The sequence below is a fragment of the Mixophyes fleayi genome, chromosome 1 (genome assembly GCF_038048845.1).
Source record: "Mixophyes fleayi isolate aMixFle1 chromosome 1, aMixFle1.hap1, whole genome shotgun sequence".
Lineage (NCBI taxonomy): Eukaryota > Metazoa > Chordata > Amphibia > Anura > Limnodynastidae > Mixophyes > Mixophyes fleayi.
The window spans coordinates 337,827,723-337,841,980 of record NC_134402.1 but is presented as its reverse complement, the minus strand read 5'-3'; the positions used below and the strand labels follow the sequence as shown (position 1 = coordinate 337,841,980).

The window sequence follows — 14,258 nt, the reverse complement described above, 5'->3', positions numbered from 1 at the left end:
ATCAATGACACGTACTTTCATTTTCCAATATGACAGACATCAGTGCATTCTCATATTTACTGTTCAGTCCCATTATTTTTCAGGTTCTTTTTAGAGAGTTCCTAATCTAGCTAACTTTGAAATGGAACAAGTCTCACCGTCATCAGACTGTCTCCAAAGTTGCATCAGTCACTCCTCTGGTGACTGAGGAGAAAAAATCTAAACAAGGGTTACACCTTCACTGTCTGGAATTGGACACTGGTACCAACGGACACCAGCCAACCTGGTTGCAGTCTGTCACTCTTCAGGCCCCAGAGGAGTCAGAGCTCCCAATAAATGTTCTGGAACTCATAGGGGTTTTCAATGCTTTAGTCAAAGGGTGCCAGTAGTTTTGAGGGAGGGCTGTAAAGATTCAGCAAGCCAGTGCCGTCATTAGGGGGCCACGAGTGTCCTGGCCAAGAGAAAAACCAGCAGGATCATGCGATGGGTGGAGCAGAATGTTCCGACCATCACGGCATTATTCATCCCTGGAGTAAAAAACTTGAAAGCAGACTTTTTCAGTAGGCAGGCCCTTCACCCTGGGGAATGGTCCCTTCACCTGAAAGCCTTCCAGCTGCTTGTTGATAGATTGTGTCCATGAGATGTCGACATCATAGCATCTCAGTTGAACCACAAGGTAGAGCACCTCTGTCCCAGGAAAAGGGATCTGTTGTTGGTATAATCCATATATGTAGCTTTGAAACTTTCATCTGATTTTATGTGTTCCCTCTGGTAACAATGCTTCTGTGGATGCTTCTGTGGATGCTAAAGAAGGTTAACAGATGTTCAGGTGACTGGTGGTACCAGAGTGGCTGAGAAGGTCAGGGTACTTGGACTTAATGCAAGTATAAAAATTCTGTTTTCATATTCACCATCAAGAGTTTCATTAGGGGGGGGGTTGTAATGGGATTGTGCTCCTTTTGTGCAACCACTGCTAGCAAGGCAGAACATCATTGTGCCCATTGGTGGGGGTTTCCCTTACTCATTAAAAGCAAAGGGGAGTTTCAAAGTGCTGACAGCTGAGAGAAGACAAGGCTCTTTGCGCTGGTGGGCTCATCCTAGCTGTTCAAGCTATATGGGGCTCTTATATCGATCTGCTGTTGCTTTTATCGATTAGTTTGCCAGCATTTACTCTTTACATACAGGTAGGAGTTTGAATTGTTCACACAATTTTCATTGACAATTGTTTCTGTTTTTTTGTGTCCTCCAGGCTCCGTAAATCTGACTCTGAGGAAGAGGAGGATTCTTTTGGCAATGATGAGATACAGACAGACTTAAAACAAGAACATTTCACAGCTGGTGATCTTGTTATGTCTTTTGATTCCACTACATTCATGGAATTAGGTTAGTTCTTAAACATATTGATATTGTTTTTTATTTAAAATGAACAAAGCTTGTGCTTGAATGAATGAATGAATTAATAATACTTAGGAATGAAGTCAAATAATAATGTGTACCTTTTGTCATGTGAATTTTGGCATTTCTAATTGGATTCCTATAGCCAAGGTCATAGTGTTAGTGAGCTGGAGAGTTCCATCAGACCCTCCCCTCACTAAATGGAACTAGACTAAAAAAAAAAAATAACTTAGAATTTGGAAGTGCTAAAAATAATAAATGAAATGCATAGATGGAACGATAGAAGTAGCCAAGGGCCACAAATAGTGCATCTCCCCAACCCCCGCCACCTCCCCACCCGCACCTGTTGCCAGCAGCACTGATACAGACAGTCGCCGGTCTCTGTGTTAACGCAGCCTGGGGTGTTTTGACAGCTTGCTGGCACCTTAGGTGGCCTGCATTGATTCTGCTGCACTTCTTGAAGCAGGGGATCAGTGGTGCCATGGTGGTGCCTTCACTGCCGCTCTCGGCTCCCACCAGATGCCTCTGGGGAGCCGGCGTCCCTAGCAGCGGCTGCACAGGAGCAGGGGCTGCTGCTTCACTGCAAACGGAGGATGGCAGCAGGTATGTGAAACTCCTTCCCAGCACAGTGCAGGGAGAGGAAAGAGGATATAGAAGAAGACACAGTGGGCCCTTTGGTGGAGGCAGCCATTAGTTTACTTAGGTGGCTGGGTCAGGTAGGGGTTACAGTGAAGGTATAAGCCCTGCTAGACATTGGATTGGTGGAGGAAGCTTTCTTGCTGGACGGCTGCCAATCCAGTTCTGGGCCTTGGGACGTGGTGCTTTTTCACTCTCCCTGCCCTTCCTCCATGGTGGTCTCTCACTCCATGTGTGCAGACACCAGAATAGGCAGCCATTTTGGTGCTCCAGCTTCCCCCTTCTCTGTCCCTTGTCTTGGAAGGTAACAGGTTGTGGGGTTGTTCTTTCTCATTGAATTGTAACCCTTAGACTGTTGGGGCTCTTTGGCTGTATAGCAGGCTCACTTTCTGTACTTTGATTGTCTGCTACTTGTCTTTTTCACTTTTTTTTTTTCATTGCATTTTGTCCCATCTGTGAGTAACATGTCATATAGAGGAAGAGCTTTGAGGGTAAGGCTGGGGCGACTTCTGTGATGAAGTTCTCTTCTGTCGGGATGGTCAATAGTGAACACTTTGTGCTCAGACTGCCAGTCATTGGGATCGCATACTGTGCTTGGGGGTTCTGTTTACAACTCAGTGGAGCTCGCCTGGTCTCAGTCACTGACCAATACTGTAATGGAGCTTGCCCAACTGGTGTGGTCTCAATCAGTGGGTGGTCTTTCACCAAATCCCCCGCCTCTGTAGCAAGTGGGGTGGATTCTGTTCCTGGTGCGCTAAGCCAGGGTCAGGCTGGACCTGTAGTTGCGGATTTTGCCTCACCGGCCTGGTTACGGAGTCTTGTGACTTTGGTTCAGGGTTTGGTTTTTGTTTCCTCCTTGCAATCCGCTGCGCCATCCTCCTCCCATAAGCACAAGGGGTGGCGGCACCCCTGCAGGGAAATGAGTCAGATTCTGATTGTTCTTCCCAAGCGGAGGGCGAGACGGTTGTTGCTTCTGACGTGGAGAACTCTTCTATTGTGGAGGAAATTCCTCCTGACCGTCTGGGAGTGGAATATTTAATATAGGGTGTCCGTCAGGTGTAGGAGATTCTTGAGACTGCGGAACCTCCTCTCTTTACAAGGCGGTCAAATACTTTTTTGTCTTTTCCCACTTCTTCTCAGTTGGATGATTTATTCAGTGGGCTTGGTTGACACTGAATCATAAGTTCTAGGTGTCCTGTCAGCTACAGACCTCTTATCCTTTTCCCCCTGAGGTTCTTCGAACTGGGTGGAGACTCCATGGGTGGAAGCCCCAGTTGCAATTTTGGCTAAGGTCACTACTATCCTTCTTTCCAACATAGCCACTCTTAAGGACAGCGCAGACCATAAGGTTGAGAGCATCCTTAAGTCCATTTTCGTGACGGTGGCCCACCCGCCTTGGCACCGGCATGGGTAATCAAAGCTGTGGTGCGTTGGTCCGAACAGCTGTGTGTCTCTTCTGGTGAAAATATCTTGCTTAAGTCCTAGGAGGCTGATGTGGTTTCTAAAAAGTCTCTTGAAACACTTCCTTTTTCTGGGGGTGTTTTGTTTGGCACAAGAAGATAAGTACCTTTTTCCTGTTCATGCTCCAGAACCCAATATGTCCAGGTTCCGATTGTTTCCATCTTTGGAAGTTTTAAATTCTTCCAGAGTCCATTCAATGTATTGGAACTGCAAGCAGTGTTCCACGCTTTGCCCAGCACAAACATTTGCTGCAGGGAAAGGCGGTGAAGATACAGTTGGACAATTCCACAGCTGTGGAATACCTCAATCACCATGGTGGCACCAAAAGTCCTTTACCCATGTGAGAGACGCACAGGATCTTTCGGGCTGCCATGTCAATTTTTATCCCAGGGGTAGAAAATTCGGAAGCGGATTTTCTCAGCAGACAGACTCTGCTTCCTGGCGAATGGTCCCTCCATCCGCAGGTGTTGGTAGATAGGTGGGGTCAACCAGAAGTCAACATGATGACGTCTCGGTTGAACCACAAGGTTCACCTCTTCTGCTCTCGGACAAGAGATCCTCTGGCTGTCTCAGTAGACTCCATGTCCATTCCTTGGCGGTTCTGCTAAATTTACCCATTCCGACCAATAGCCATGCTCCTGAGGGTCCTATAAAAGGTAAAGAGAGAGGGTGTTTCAATCATTCTGGTGGTCCCTGGGGGCCTGGTACACCAACGTTCGTGTCTACCGCTATGACCAGACCTGTTAAGTCATGGACTGTTGTATCATCTCAATTTAGAATGTCTGACTTTAACGGCGTGGCTGTTGATCGTTCGAGCTTAGGGTTTGTCTGAGTTTATGGTGGAAATCATACTGCGGACTCGCAAACTGGGTTCAGCTAAACAATATAATTGTGTCTGGAGGACATATAGTGCCTGGTGTGAAAGGAAGGGGTATCCTTCGTCTGCTTTTCAGTTTTCCAGGTTGCTTATCGTTTTGCAGTATGAGCTAGATGCTTGTTTGTGCCTTAGTTCACTTCAGCGTCAGGTGTCGGGCCTTTCAGTCTTCTTTCAAAGAAGACTTGTTCTCATGCCTGTTGTTCAAACTTTCATTCAGGGGTTACTTCATGTACAACCTCCGTATGCTCCTCTGGTAAGGCCTTGAGATTTAAACTTGGTATTGAATGCTTTACAGCATTCCCCGTTTGAACCCTTGGACACGGTGGATTTAAAGTTTTCAATTTGGAACACTGATTTCTTCTTCATCTCATCTGCTAGAAGAGTTTCTGAGTTTGCAGTATTATCATGCAAGTCTCCTCTTCTTAATTTTCATGAGGCTAGGGCAATTCTTCAAACTAAGTCTTCTTTCCTCCCTAAAGTGGTGTCAAAATTCCACATAGATCAAGCATTGTCATGCCTGCTCAGACCAAATATCTGTCGTCAGAGGACAAAGTTTCTTTATGTTCTCTAGATGTAGTCCGTAGTTTGCGCATGTATGTGCGTAGGATTCAAGATGTGCGCAAGACAGAGGATCTTTTTGTCATCTATGATGACACAAGAGAGGCTGGCCAACCTCTAAGGTGTCTATTGCTCACTTGATTACGGTTGTAATCCATCATGCTTATAATAGGATGGACAGCCTGTTCCTGATATTCTTCAGGCTCACTCTACGAGGTCGGTGAGTGGTTTCTCTACTGAGCAGGTGTCTGTTGACCACCTGGTCCTCCGTTCACACATTTTACAGGTTTAATGTGTTTGCAGAAGGGGATACAAGTTTTGGAAGAAATGTGATTTGCGGTGTTTTTTCAGAGTGTTCCTACCTGTAATTGTGGCTTTGGGATGTACCCAATGTCCCCGGTATACCCCAATTGGGTTTAGGAAAAAATAGGATTTTTATACTTCAGTAAAATCTGTTTCTCCTAGTGCACTGAGGGACACCTGGCGCCTACCTTTGATGCTCAAGTTTCTCTTTTTTTGTTTAACATTATGTCTTTTTTTGTTCAAGAGAATGCTATTGTTTTCCTCTTTCTCTGTTGTTTTTCTCTCTGTTGTCTTCTTTACTGTGGGGCTTTGTTAAACATAAAGAGAAGCCTAAACAGGAAAAAAGGTATAGAGGTGAAGGAGCTAGGGCTAACTACTAACTTTTTTAAAGTGCTACACACCTATCTCACCTACACTCATGTCTCGCCAATGTCCCCTGTGTCCCCCAATGGACTAGGAGAAACAGATTTTACTGAAGTATAAAAATCCTATTTTTCTATGTATATTTTCATGTTGGTCTTCTGCTCATTTTAACAGCTAGTGACTTCACTTTGCCTGCAGGCCTTTTTTTTTTTTTTTTATAAAAAGAACTATGCAGTATAGCAAGTAAACAGGCCTGGCAGACAAATGTACAAATAAACTAATTAAAATATTCTGTAGCAAAAAGAAGAAAAAAAGAGAAAGTGTGGTGGGGATATACTTGGGTAACTGCTATGACCTGTATAAAAATATATAAATCATAGATGATTGCAGAATAAACCCCACCCTTTCCACTTTCCAACTCTTCTCTCTGTTTCCTTCCCTGCCCTTTTCCCATGCATGCTGCCATTGTAGAGAAGCAAGATGTGCACCAGTTCTTACTGGATAATCTACAAAATGGGGGAATCTTGGAGCTTATGATGAGGTATCTGAAAGTGATTGCCCAGAAGTTTATGGTGAAGTGGCCCTCTGGTCTGGCAGAGGTAGTGCTCAATATACATGCTAGCTGGAGGAAGTACAGCAATGGGCTGCCAAATCCGCTGCTGAGGGATTGCACGAACCAGCACATACAGGTAAGAAATGAAACAATGCATAGATTAAATCGTACATGCCAATAGTATGATAGTGTTACAGAGATCTAAACAAGGGATGCAATTTACAGCTTTTAGCTCTATTTTAATTAAGACATCTGTAAAGCCATCTTAGATATAGTTTGAATACAAGTATTAATAACTTAATGAAACTTTAATGAGTCTTTAAGGGTTCAGAAGAAAAAATTTAAAGGGGCCCTTAAGGTTTCTAGGGCCCTTTCCTCATTTACCATAATGAGCTGGCCAGCCCAACTCCTTTGCTGCATACCCACTTCTGCATTTCACTTCCTGCTCAGATAGGAAAGGAAAACCTTTTAATTCCCATACTCTTAATAAGTATAGTGTTAAAAGATTTTTGCTATGATTTCTTTTTTTCTTCCACTTTGTGGGACACAGCTACCTTGTGTATAGAGGGCTTGTGCTGGAGTAGGCATTTAATTTGAATCTTTGTTCAAATCTGTATGAATGTAAAGCTCCTGTCTTTCTATAAACCTCTTCCAAGGGGCGATCAGGTTTTGAAACAGGTGTCCATGAAGTAGGACTTCAGCAGCAGTCCCTCACTAGTGGAAGCTGGGACCTATCTTTTAGACACTGCCATATGCAGATTAAGACATGGGGGGAGGCACATAACTCCATCTGATGCTGAATAAAGGTTCCATCTATTAGCTGTATGAACGACACTTCAGAGTGTTAGATTGTCAAATCCTTTTTGCTGTATGTGAGAGCCACCAAACTCCACAGGGATATTACTCTGTCCCAATTTTAAGGGGTGCCCATTTTCTTTTTGAGAAGCTTAAAGGGACTTGCTTGAATGTGAAGAGCTGTAAATCACAGGGTTGCACTCCACTGCCCCATACATCTCCAACCTCCTCTCCATTCACACTCCCTCCCACTCCCTGCGCTCGACCAATGACCGTCGCCTGTTCTCTACCCTGATTTCTTCTTCACATTCCAGAATCCAAGATTTTTCCCGAGCTGCCACCCTCTACTGGAACAACCTCCCAAGTTCCATCTGACTGTCGCCTAATCTGTGCTCCTTCAAACGGGCACTCAAAACTCACCTCTTCCTTAAAGCCTACAAGCCATCCTCCTAACCCTATTGTGAGGATACCACCCTTAGCTGGGATGGCAGTTACCCTCTGTGGGATTCAACTCACTCGGGTAGACCAGAATATATCCAAAATAAGACTTTATTACGACAACACAACACCACAAGACGTTTACAAGTTACAGGGTAAATGGTAGCATGTATCCTACAGCAGCCACTTGCACTCCAAAGTAATAATATCGGTCTCTTTCAGAGTCTTATCCTCCCGCAATATTACCACTACTGATTAGCAAAACAGTTATGGTGTCGCCCAGCCTGGGTTACTGGCTCACACCGACCCTGTTCAGGTAGGGATTCCTCCAGCGGCACCACAATGCCTGGCCCAAAGTCCTTTTCGCTGATGTCTTTTACACCAGGATCCTCCAAACTAGAATTGCTCCCCTGGCATTCTCCTCTCCCTATATTCATCGCTGTATACACAGGATGTCGGGTCAAATGTCTCAAATCTCCTCCTTAAAGACGGGGTCTCTCAGTCAACACTTTAGCTGCTAGACCTACTGTCCCTGTTACCTTGATTATACAATGCATTGGCTTGACTCAATTAGCTATTTTGGCTGGATACACTAAACATGGGGTTACAATATTACATCATGAATGACACTGCACGCTTACATGAAACAGTAAGGGCCTGAGTCATTATGGAGAGCAAAGCATAAAAAAGGAGTAACTTTGGGCAAAACCATGTTGCATTGGGCATTGGAGGGGGAGATCAATTTAAAATGTGGGGAGAGATTTATAGTTGGGATAGGGGATGTCCTAGATCAAGATTAAAGTTCCGTGTAAAAATAAAGCTAGCAAGTATTTGTATGTTAGATGTAAAAACAGACAGTATTTAACTTATCTGCAAAATAATAAACTAATTTGCACCCCTTGCATTGCAACATGGTTTGTCCTGGAGAACATTTACTCCTTTTTTTGCCTTACTTTCCTTAATGACTCAGGGCCTAAGACGTTTGACACATTGTATCAGCAGTGTTACATTTTGATACAATAACATTTATATTGACACATTTCCCAGTGCTATTTCAGCCAATATATTACTGTGGCGGTACACTGCATATCATTTAGAAGTTCTAACCTCATTACCTCTCAGATTACATGTTGACCTAGCTAATTAAAATGGGCTGCCAGCAATTGACTCAGACATTGTTCCGATTACAAACCAAATCTAAGTTGCACCTCATAACAATGGACATTTGAGACAAATGGTAATTACATTAGCTAACCCAAGCAAAATGACTGCTGCTGTCCTGTTATTTTCACACAGTATGGCAATATTCTTTAGATTTATACTACATACAATATTGCAGGTAATAATAAGGGCAAAATGTACCTAATTACATGAAATAATAATACACATAACACACCGATGTTCTGGTGTATATACTTAGACTGGGCCAAGGATTAAAAAGTACATTAAACCGTGAGAAACGGGTGATGAATACAAAGTTCTCAGTCCAGTAGCAAACCGTTCCCTCACACCTCACCATACTCGTTCTTTTCACCCTTCTTTTTCCTGTCCCTTCTCGCTCCTCCAGCGCTTGATCCCTTCTGACTCTATTTGTGTCTGGTGTCTGTTTGCCCTCCACTTAGGATGTAAGCTCTTACGAACAGGGTCCTCTTCCCTCCTGTCTCCATACCTATTCTGCTCCAGCCTCACTATAATTGCTATGCCTGGAGCCCCGTGACTCTTGGTAAAACTCGTTTATTGATCTGTTCAGTTTTACCCTGTATGGTCTACTGTCTTGTATTGTGTACGGCGCTGCGGACATCTTGTGGCACCTTATAAATTAAGGATAATAATAGCAAATCAAATAACACATCTAAAACATTTCTCAATAACATATGACCTCATCAAAGTAAATAAGTATGATAAGCAAGTAAGTATTTAAACAGTCTCCAGCCAATGAATGAGGACCATCAATGAAGAACAAACATTTAAAAATATTATCCTCAGCTATGACACACCAGTGAGAAGAAACAGGTAATACAATACTATATACTCTCAGAAATCAAATCCAATACAGTCACATAAGTTCCTATTTTCTACCAAGAACTATTTATTTTATTATATGTATCAAGCTAATTGGAACCTCATATGTGTTAATAGAACCATTTAATCATATACTCATACAAAGCAGATTAATAAAGCTCATTGAAATCAAGTATCTCATTCAAACCATTAGGAGCTAATATACACAGATCATAATCCAGTAGGACTCCCTCTTACATAATCTATAAAAGCAATTACCCCAGAGGTAATAGGTAATAGTTGGATTACCTCCTGATAAGAGATTTGCATCTATCCTTCTGGCCCACTTGTGAATAACAGCGCATGCACTGGAATCCCATGGCTAGACAATAAACTAAGAAACCAAACTGATTCTTACTCCAGCTCATTATATTTTTGGATCTCTGCTTAGACACCAAGCTTTTTAAAAGTCTTTTTCCAGATGAGAAGATGTTCATGATTCAAAAGCCGGAGAGATTTCTATTGACTCTCAAGCTGGTATCAGTTCCCCTTTACATGAAGCTCATGGGAAAAATGTTGTCTGCTTTCGAATCAGTGCACTTTGCACACTTCCACACATGGATTTTCCAAAATGATATTCTTGCCAGATGGCCCAGGTCCAATCCACTTGTGGTGACACAGTTCTTCAGACTATCACCACAAACCTGTCAGTCCCTCTAGCGGGACAAGATTTAATTGCTGGTTATGTGTCGAGTGGATATTACCACAGTGGGGTGCGAGGAAAAATTCCTGCCATAACATAGGCGTGTCGTGTCTCCGTGGACCTTCTGGAGACACAAAGCGCTAAATTGAATCTCTCGCTTAGTGGTTGAAAAGAGAAAGTCTTAGTCTTATTCTGGGTCTGGGCCATCGTGACTCAGCATCTTTGACTACTGGAACTTGGTGTAGCGTTCAATGAAGTACACAAGCGTGTTTGCACTCTTTGAATAAGAGTTGAAGAAACATGAATAGCTGCTATACTTCCTAGTATAATCCTGTAGCAGGAGTATCAATGTTGGACACAAGTGATACTCAGGAACTGGTGATTCCATGAATGTGTCATCATTATTGGCGATTAGAGGTAACACCTGAGAAAGGAGTTATGTCCTCTCTAGTCTGAGGCTGAGCTCAGTTTGGTTCTGTTAAGGATTCTATTTGGGAACACCAGCAATCGGAGAACTCCTTGTGTTGGAGGCAACCCAGTGATGTCTAAGACTGCAGGTACTGAGTGTCTATTGAACACCAACTAATGCTTTTATGGGAGAATTTCCTCAGCAAACATTTGATTGCCTGTGGAGCATGCATATCTGATGCCCCCACCCAGGTTCATTCCTCTGGGCCAATCTACCAGATATTGAAGGGTACCTCTGTATCTGCTGACAACTAAACCCTGCTTGATTTCGTACTACTGTGAAGACAGTGCAACTGGTGGTAAGGGCGAATTCCTATTGATGATGAGCGGTTTTAGTAATGAGAAATCCGCATGGAGTCTGGTAGTTTTAGCCTAAATTTCACAGGATTGATGACTTGGGTGATTTGGAAGGGTCCAATGTATCTGGACAAATTTCATGGTGGGTACCTGGAGGCGAACATTCCTGATTGACAACCAGACCTTGTCTCCGCGACCCAAAGTGGGCCCTTCCTTCTCTTTTTATCGGTCACAATTTTGTATGCGGCTGAGGATTTGGCCAGCTGAGTTTTGACATTCGCCCAAATGTCCTGGAATTGTTTGTGTACGTTGTCCACTGCTGGTACTTTCAATGTCGCAATGACTGGAGGTTCAGGAAATTGGGGCTGGTACCCATGGAGTGCAATGAATGGTGTGGAGCCTATACTCGAGTGGTAGTGCAGGTTGTGGGCAAATTCTGCCCATGAAAAGAAGTTCACCCAGTCCTAGTTGCCTGAAATGTACATGCGCAGGTAGATTTCAAGGTCCTGGTTTACCTACTCCATCTGACCATTAGACTGAGGGTGATATGCCAAGAAAAATTTCAGTTTTCTGTCTGCAGAAGGCCCTCCAGAACCGGGATGTGAACAGGGTGCCCCTATCTGATGTATGGTCCCTGGAGCAGCTGTGGAGCCGGAATATGTCACAAATGAAGATTCGTGACAATTCCGTGGCTGATGGTATGCACTTGAGCAGTACAAAGTTGGCTGCCTTAGTGAACCAGTCCACTACAACTCTGATGGTGTTATATCCTTTAGATTTTGGCAGTTCAGTAATAAAAAATCCATGAATATACTGGACCAGGGTTGACTTGGCATGGGGAGTGAACACAGGGGCTCTTGGGGCTTCATCCTTTGAATCTTAGTTTGGACACAACTGTCCCAGAGCAGACACGCATTCCTTTAAGATCTGGAAAGGAAGTGGGTTATGTTCCGCATCTCGGGGTGTACCGAAAGTTGTGATGTTTGTGTGCCAAGCAGATCTGCCCAGTAGGGTGGGGCTCCTGCTGGGATGGTAGTTGTGGGCTGCTAGGATATTAGCAGAGTCGAGGAGTGCTGTGGTGTTTACCTCCTCCTCTCTGTCCATGTTGTCGAGTGAACAGGATAAATCATCTGCTTTGGTGTTCCAAGAGCCCGAAAGAATGGTGATAGTGAGTTGGAACCTGGAAAAGACCAGTGACCAACATACTTGTCTTTGGTTTAGTCTGCTGGCTTACAGCTGATATGCCAGGATGTTGCGATCAGTAAACATTGTCACCAAGTGTAGGGCCCCCCCAGCATATGTCTCCACTCCTCAAGTGCCAGCTTGAGGGCTAGGAGTTCCTTGTCCCCAGTGCCCTATTTGCCCCCCGGGGACAACCATTTGTGAGAATGATATATACAAGGGTGTAGCTTCCCCATAGTATCCCGCTGGCATAGTACTGCCTCTGTGCCAATGGAGGAGACATCCACTTTCAGTATGAAGGGTCGAGAGGTGTCATGCTATTTGAGAATGGCGGCTGACATGAAGGCCTCTTTCAGGGTATTGACGGCCTGTACGGCTTCTGGCGGCAACTGTATCATTGCTATCTTTCCTGGTGAGGGCTGCTGATTGGTGATTCCCTGCATGTGTCATCATTACTGGAGGTTACTGGTAAAATCTGAAAAGGGTGATATGTCATCTCTAGCCTGAGGCTGAGCCCAGCTGGGTTCTGTTGACGATTCTAGCTATGAAGGCCAGCAGTCAGAGAACTGCTGACTGTTGGAGGCAGGCCAGTGATAGCCATGTTTTCTTAAGGGATTGAGAAAGGGCCAAACAGAAGGTGCTCCAGTAATTCCAGTAATGCTGGGTTGCACAAGTAGATCTTGGTTCATCAACATTATATGCCTGGTGGCAAAGATGTTGTGGACTCTTCCTATAAGAAGCAGTCCCATTCTTTTCCACAAGGATTTTTATTGGCTTTAACGGAATGGCCATTGAAGCCATAATGATTAGGGTTAAGGGTCATACACAACATGATTAGGCCAGAAAGCCAGTCTCCATGTGAAATTAACAAGGGGCTGGAGAACATTACTTCTCTGGTGCAAAAGAAGGGGTGTTTATACTTGTTCGTTTGGCAATGTTTTGGGGGTTGCTTCCCTTAAGGTTTCTGACCTGTCCAGTCTACTTTAAATATAAAAAAAAAAATTGCCCATTTTCCTTGAGATCCAGGGAGTCCTGCAAATCCAGCTGCTTTGTGTCCTGTCGATAACTCTCAACACTGCAGCTTTCATAGTATGAGCCATTGGAATCTGTTGACACTAGCTTACTTACTGGGAAATTGCTATTCCTACTGGTTATATTCTCGAAAAGAAGAGTTTTGAAATTGGCAGCACCGTCTTCCAAGTTACCTTTCTTGGTTTTTTATGATGATGGGGCTGTCTTGTGTGCCAAGCCATCCTTCCAGTCCAAAGTGGTATGTAAGTTTCACCTGAATATATTGTAATCCCTGCTCCAGGACATAATATGTCCTGGGGGGGGGAATAGCCTCTTGGTTAGATGTGGTTAGAGCCTTGAATGTCTGTCAGGGTAGAACTTCATTCTCTTACCTAGTCTTCAAAATCTTCTTTTCAGTGTTCAAATTGGCCATCCTAAAACAGACCATGACTGGATGGATTTAGGCAACAGGTTTATATTACCACTTTACCACTGGTAATATAGATCAGTGAGGATGCTTCCTGGGTGCGGCGTGGAGCCTCAGCTGAGAAAGTGTGCCAGGCGGATACCTGGTGCTTCATCCATACCTTCATAAAATTTTACCATTTTAATGTATTTGCCTACAAAGTAGCTGCCTTTGGACGTAAGGTTTTGCTTAAAGCTGTGTCTAAGCATACCCTCCCCTAGGTTCAACTTTTGGAACCTCCCCATGGTAGCAGTGTCCCCCAGAGTGGATTAAAGCGAAGAAAATCTATTTATATTTAAGTTAATCTATTTCTCTGATGCCATTTGGGGGAAGCCTTTTTTATGATCTGCCTTGAGATTGAGTCTTGTGTTCTTTTAATGGAATAATTTTTGGTTTGTGGATCCTATTCTATTGGACTTTGTTAGTTAAAAAAAGATTGTCTGTTGGAGAAGAAGTATAGAAGGGGAGGTGCTTAACATTCAAACAGATCTGAACAAAGATTCAAACCAAGTTCTTACTCCAGCAATGGAGTCCTCTATACCTAAGGTAGCAGTGTCCTTAAAATGGAATCTGAGAAATGGATTTAACACAATTATAAAAATCCTCTTTTTGTTGTTGTTTGAATGGTGTATCGATGTATTGTGTTTTAACAGGACATGATGGTTATGAGTCTGACATGCATGGAGCTCCAGCTTGATCAATGGCTTCTGGCCAAAGTGAAAAATGGTACAGGTATTTATGCAGCACCATGTCCTAAATATAGGTCTCAAGT

The 14,258-nt window shown here is 43.7% G+C and overlaps 1 protein-coding gene across 5 annotated transcripts in view; it reads left to right on the top strand.

Moving 5' to 3' along the window:
- Positions 1 to 14,258, top strand: part of CABIN1 (calcineurin binding protein 1) — a 126,849-nt gene that overhangs the window by 12,114 nt on the left and 100,477 nt on the right. For 4 of the 5 annotated variants that reach the window (XM_075215664.1, XM_075215635.1, XM_075215675.1 and 1 more), the window contains exons 11-13: positions 1,229 to 1,362; positions 6,044 to 6,261; positions 14,140 to 14,218. In XM_075215664.1, coding sequence (XP_075071765.1) covers positions 1,229 to 1,362; positions 6,044 to 6,261; positions 14,140 to 14,218 — 431 coding nt within the window. The remainder of the gene's footprint in view (positions 1 to 1,228; positions 1,363 to 6,043; positions 6,262 to 14,139; positions 14,219 to 14,258) is intronic. The other variant, XM_075215644.1, reaches the window with a different exon arrangement.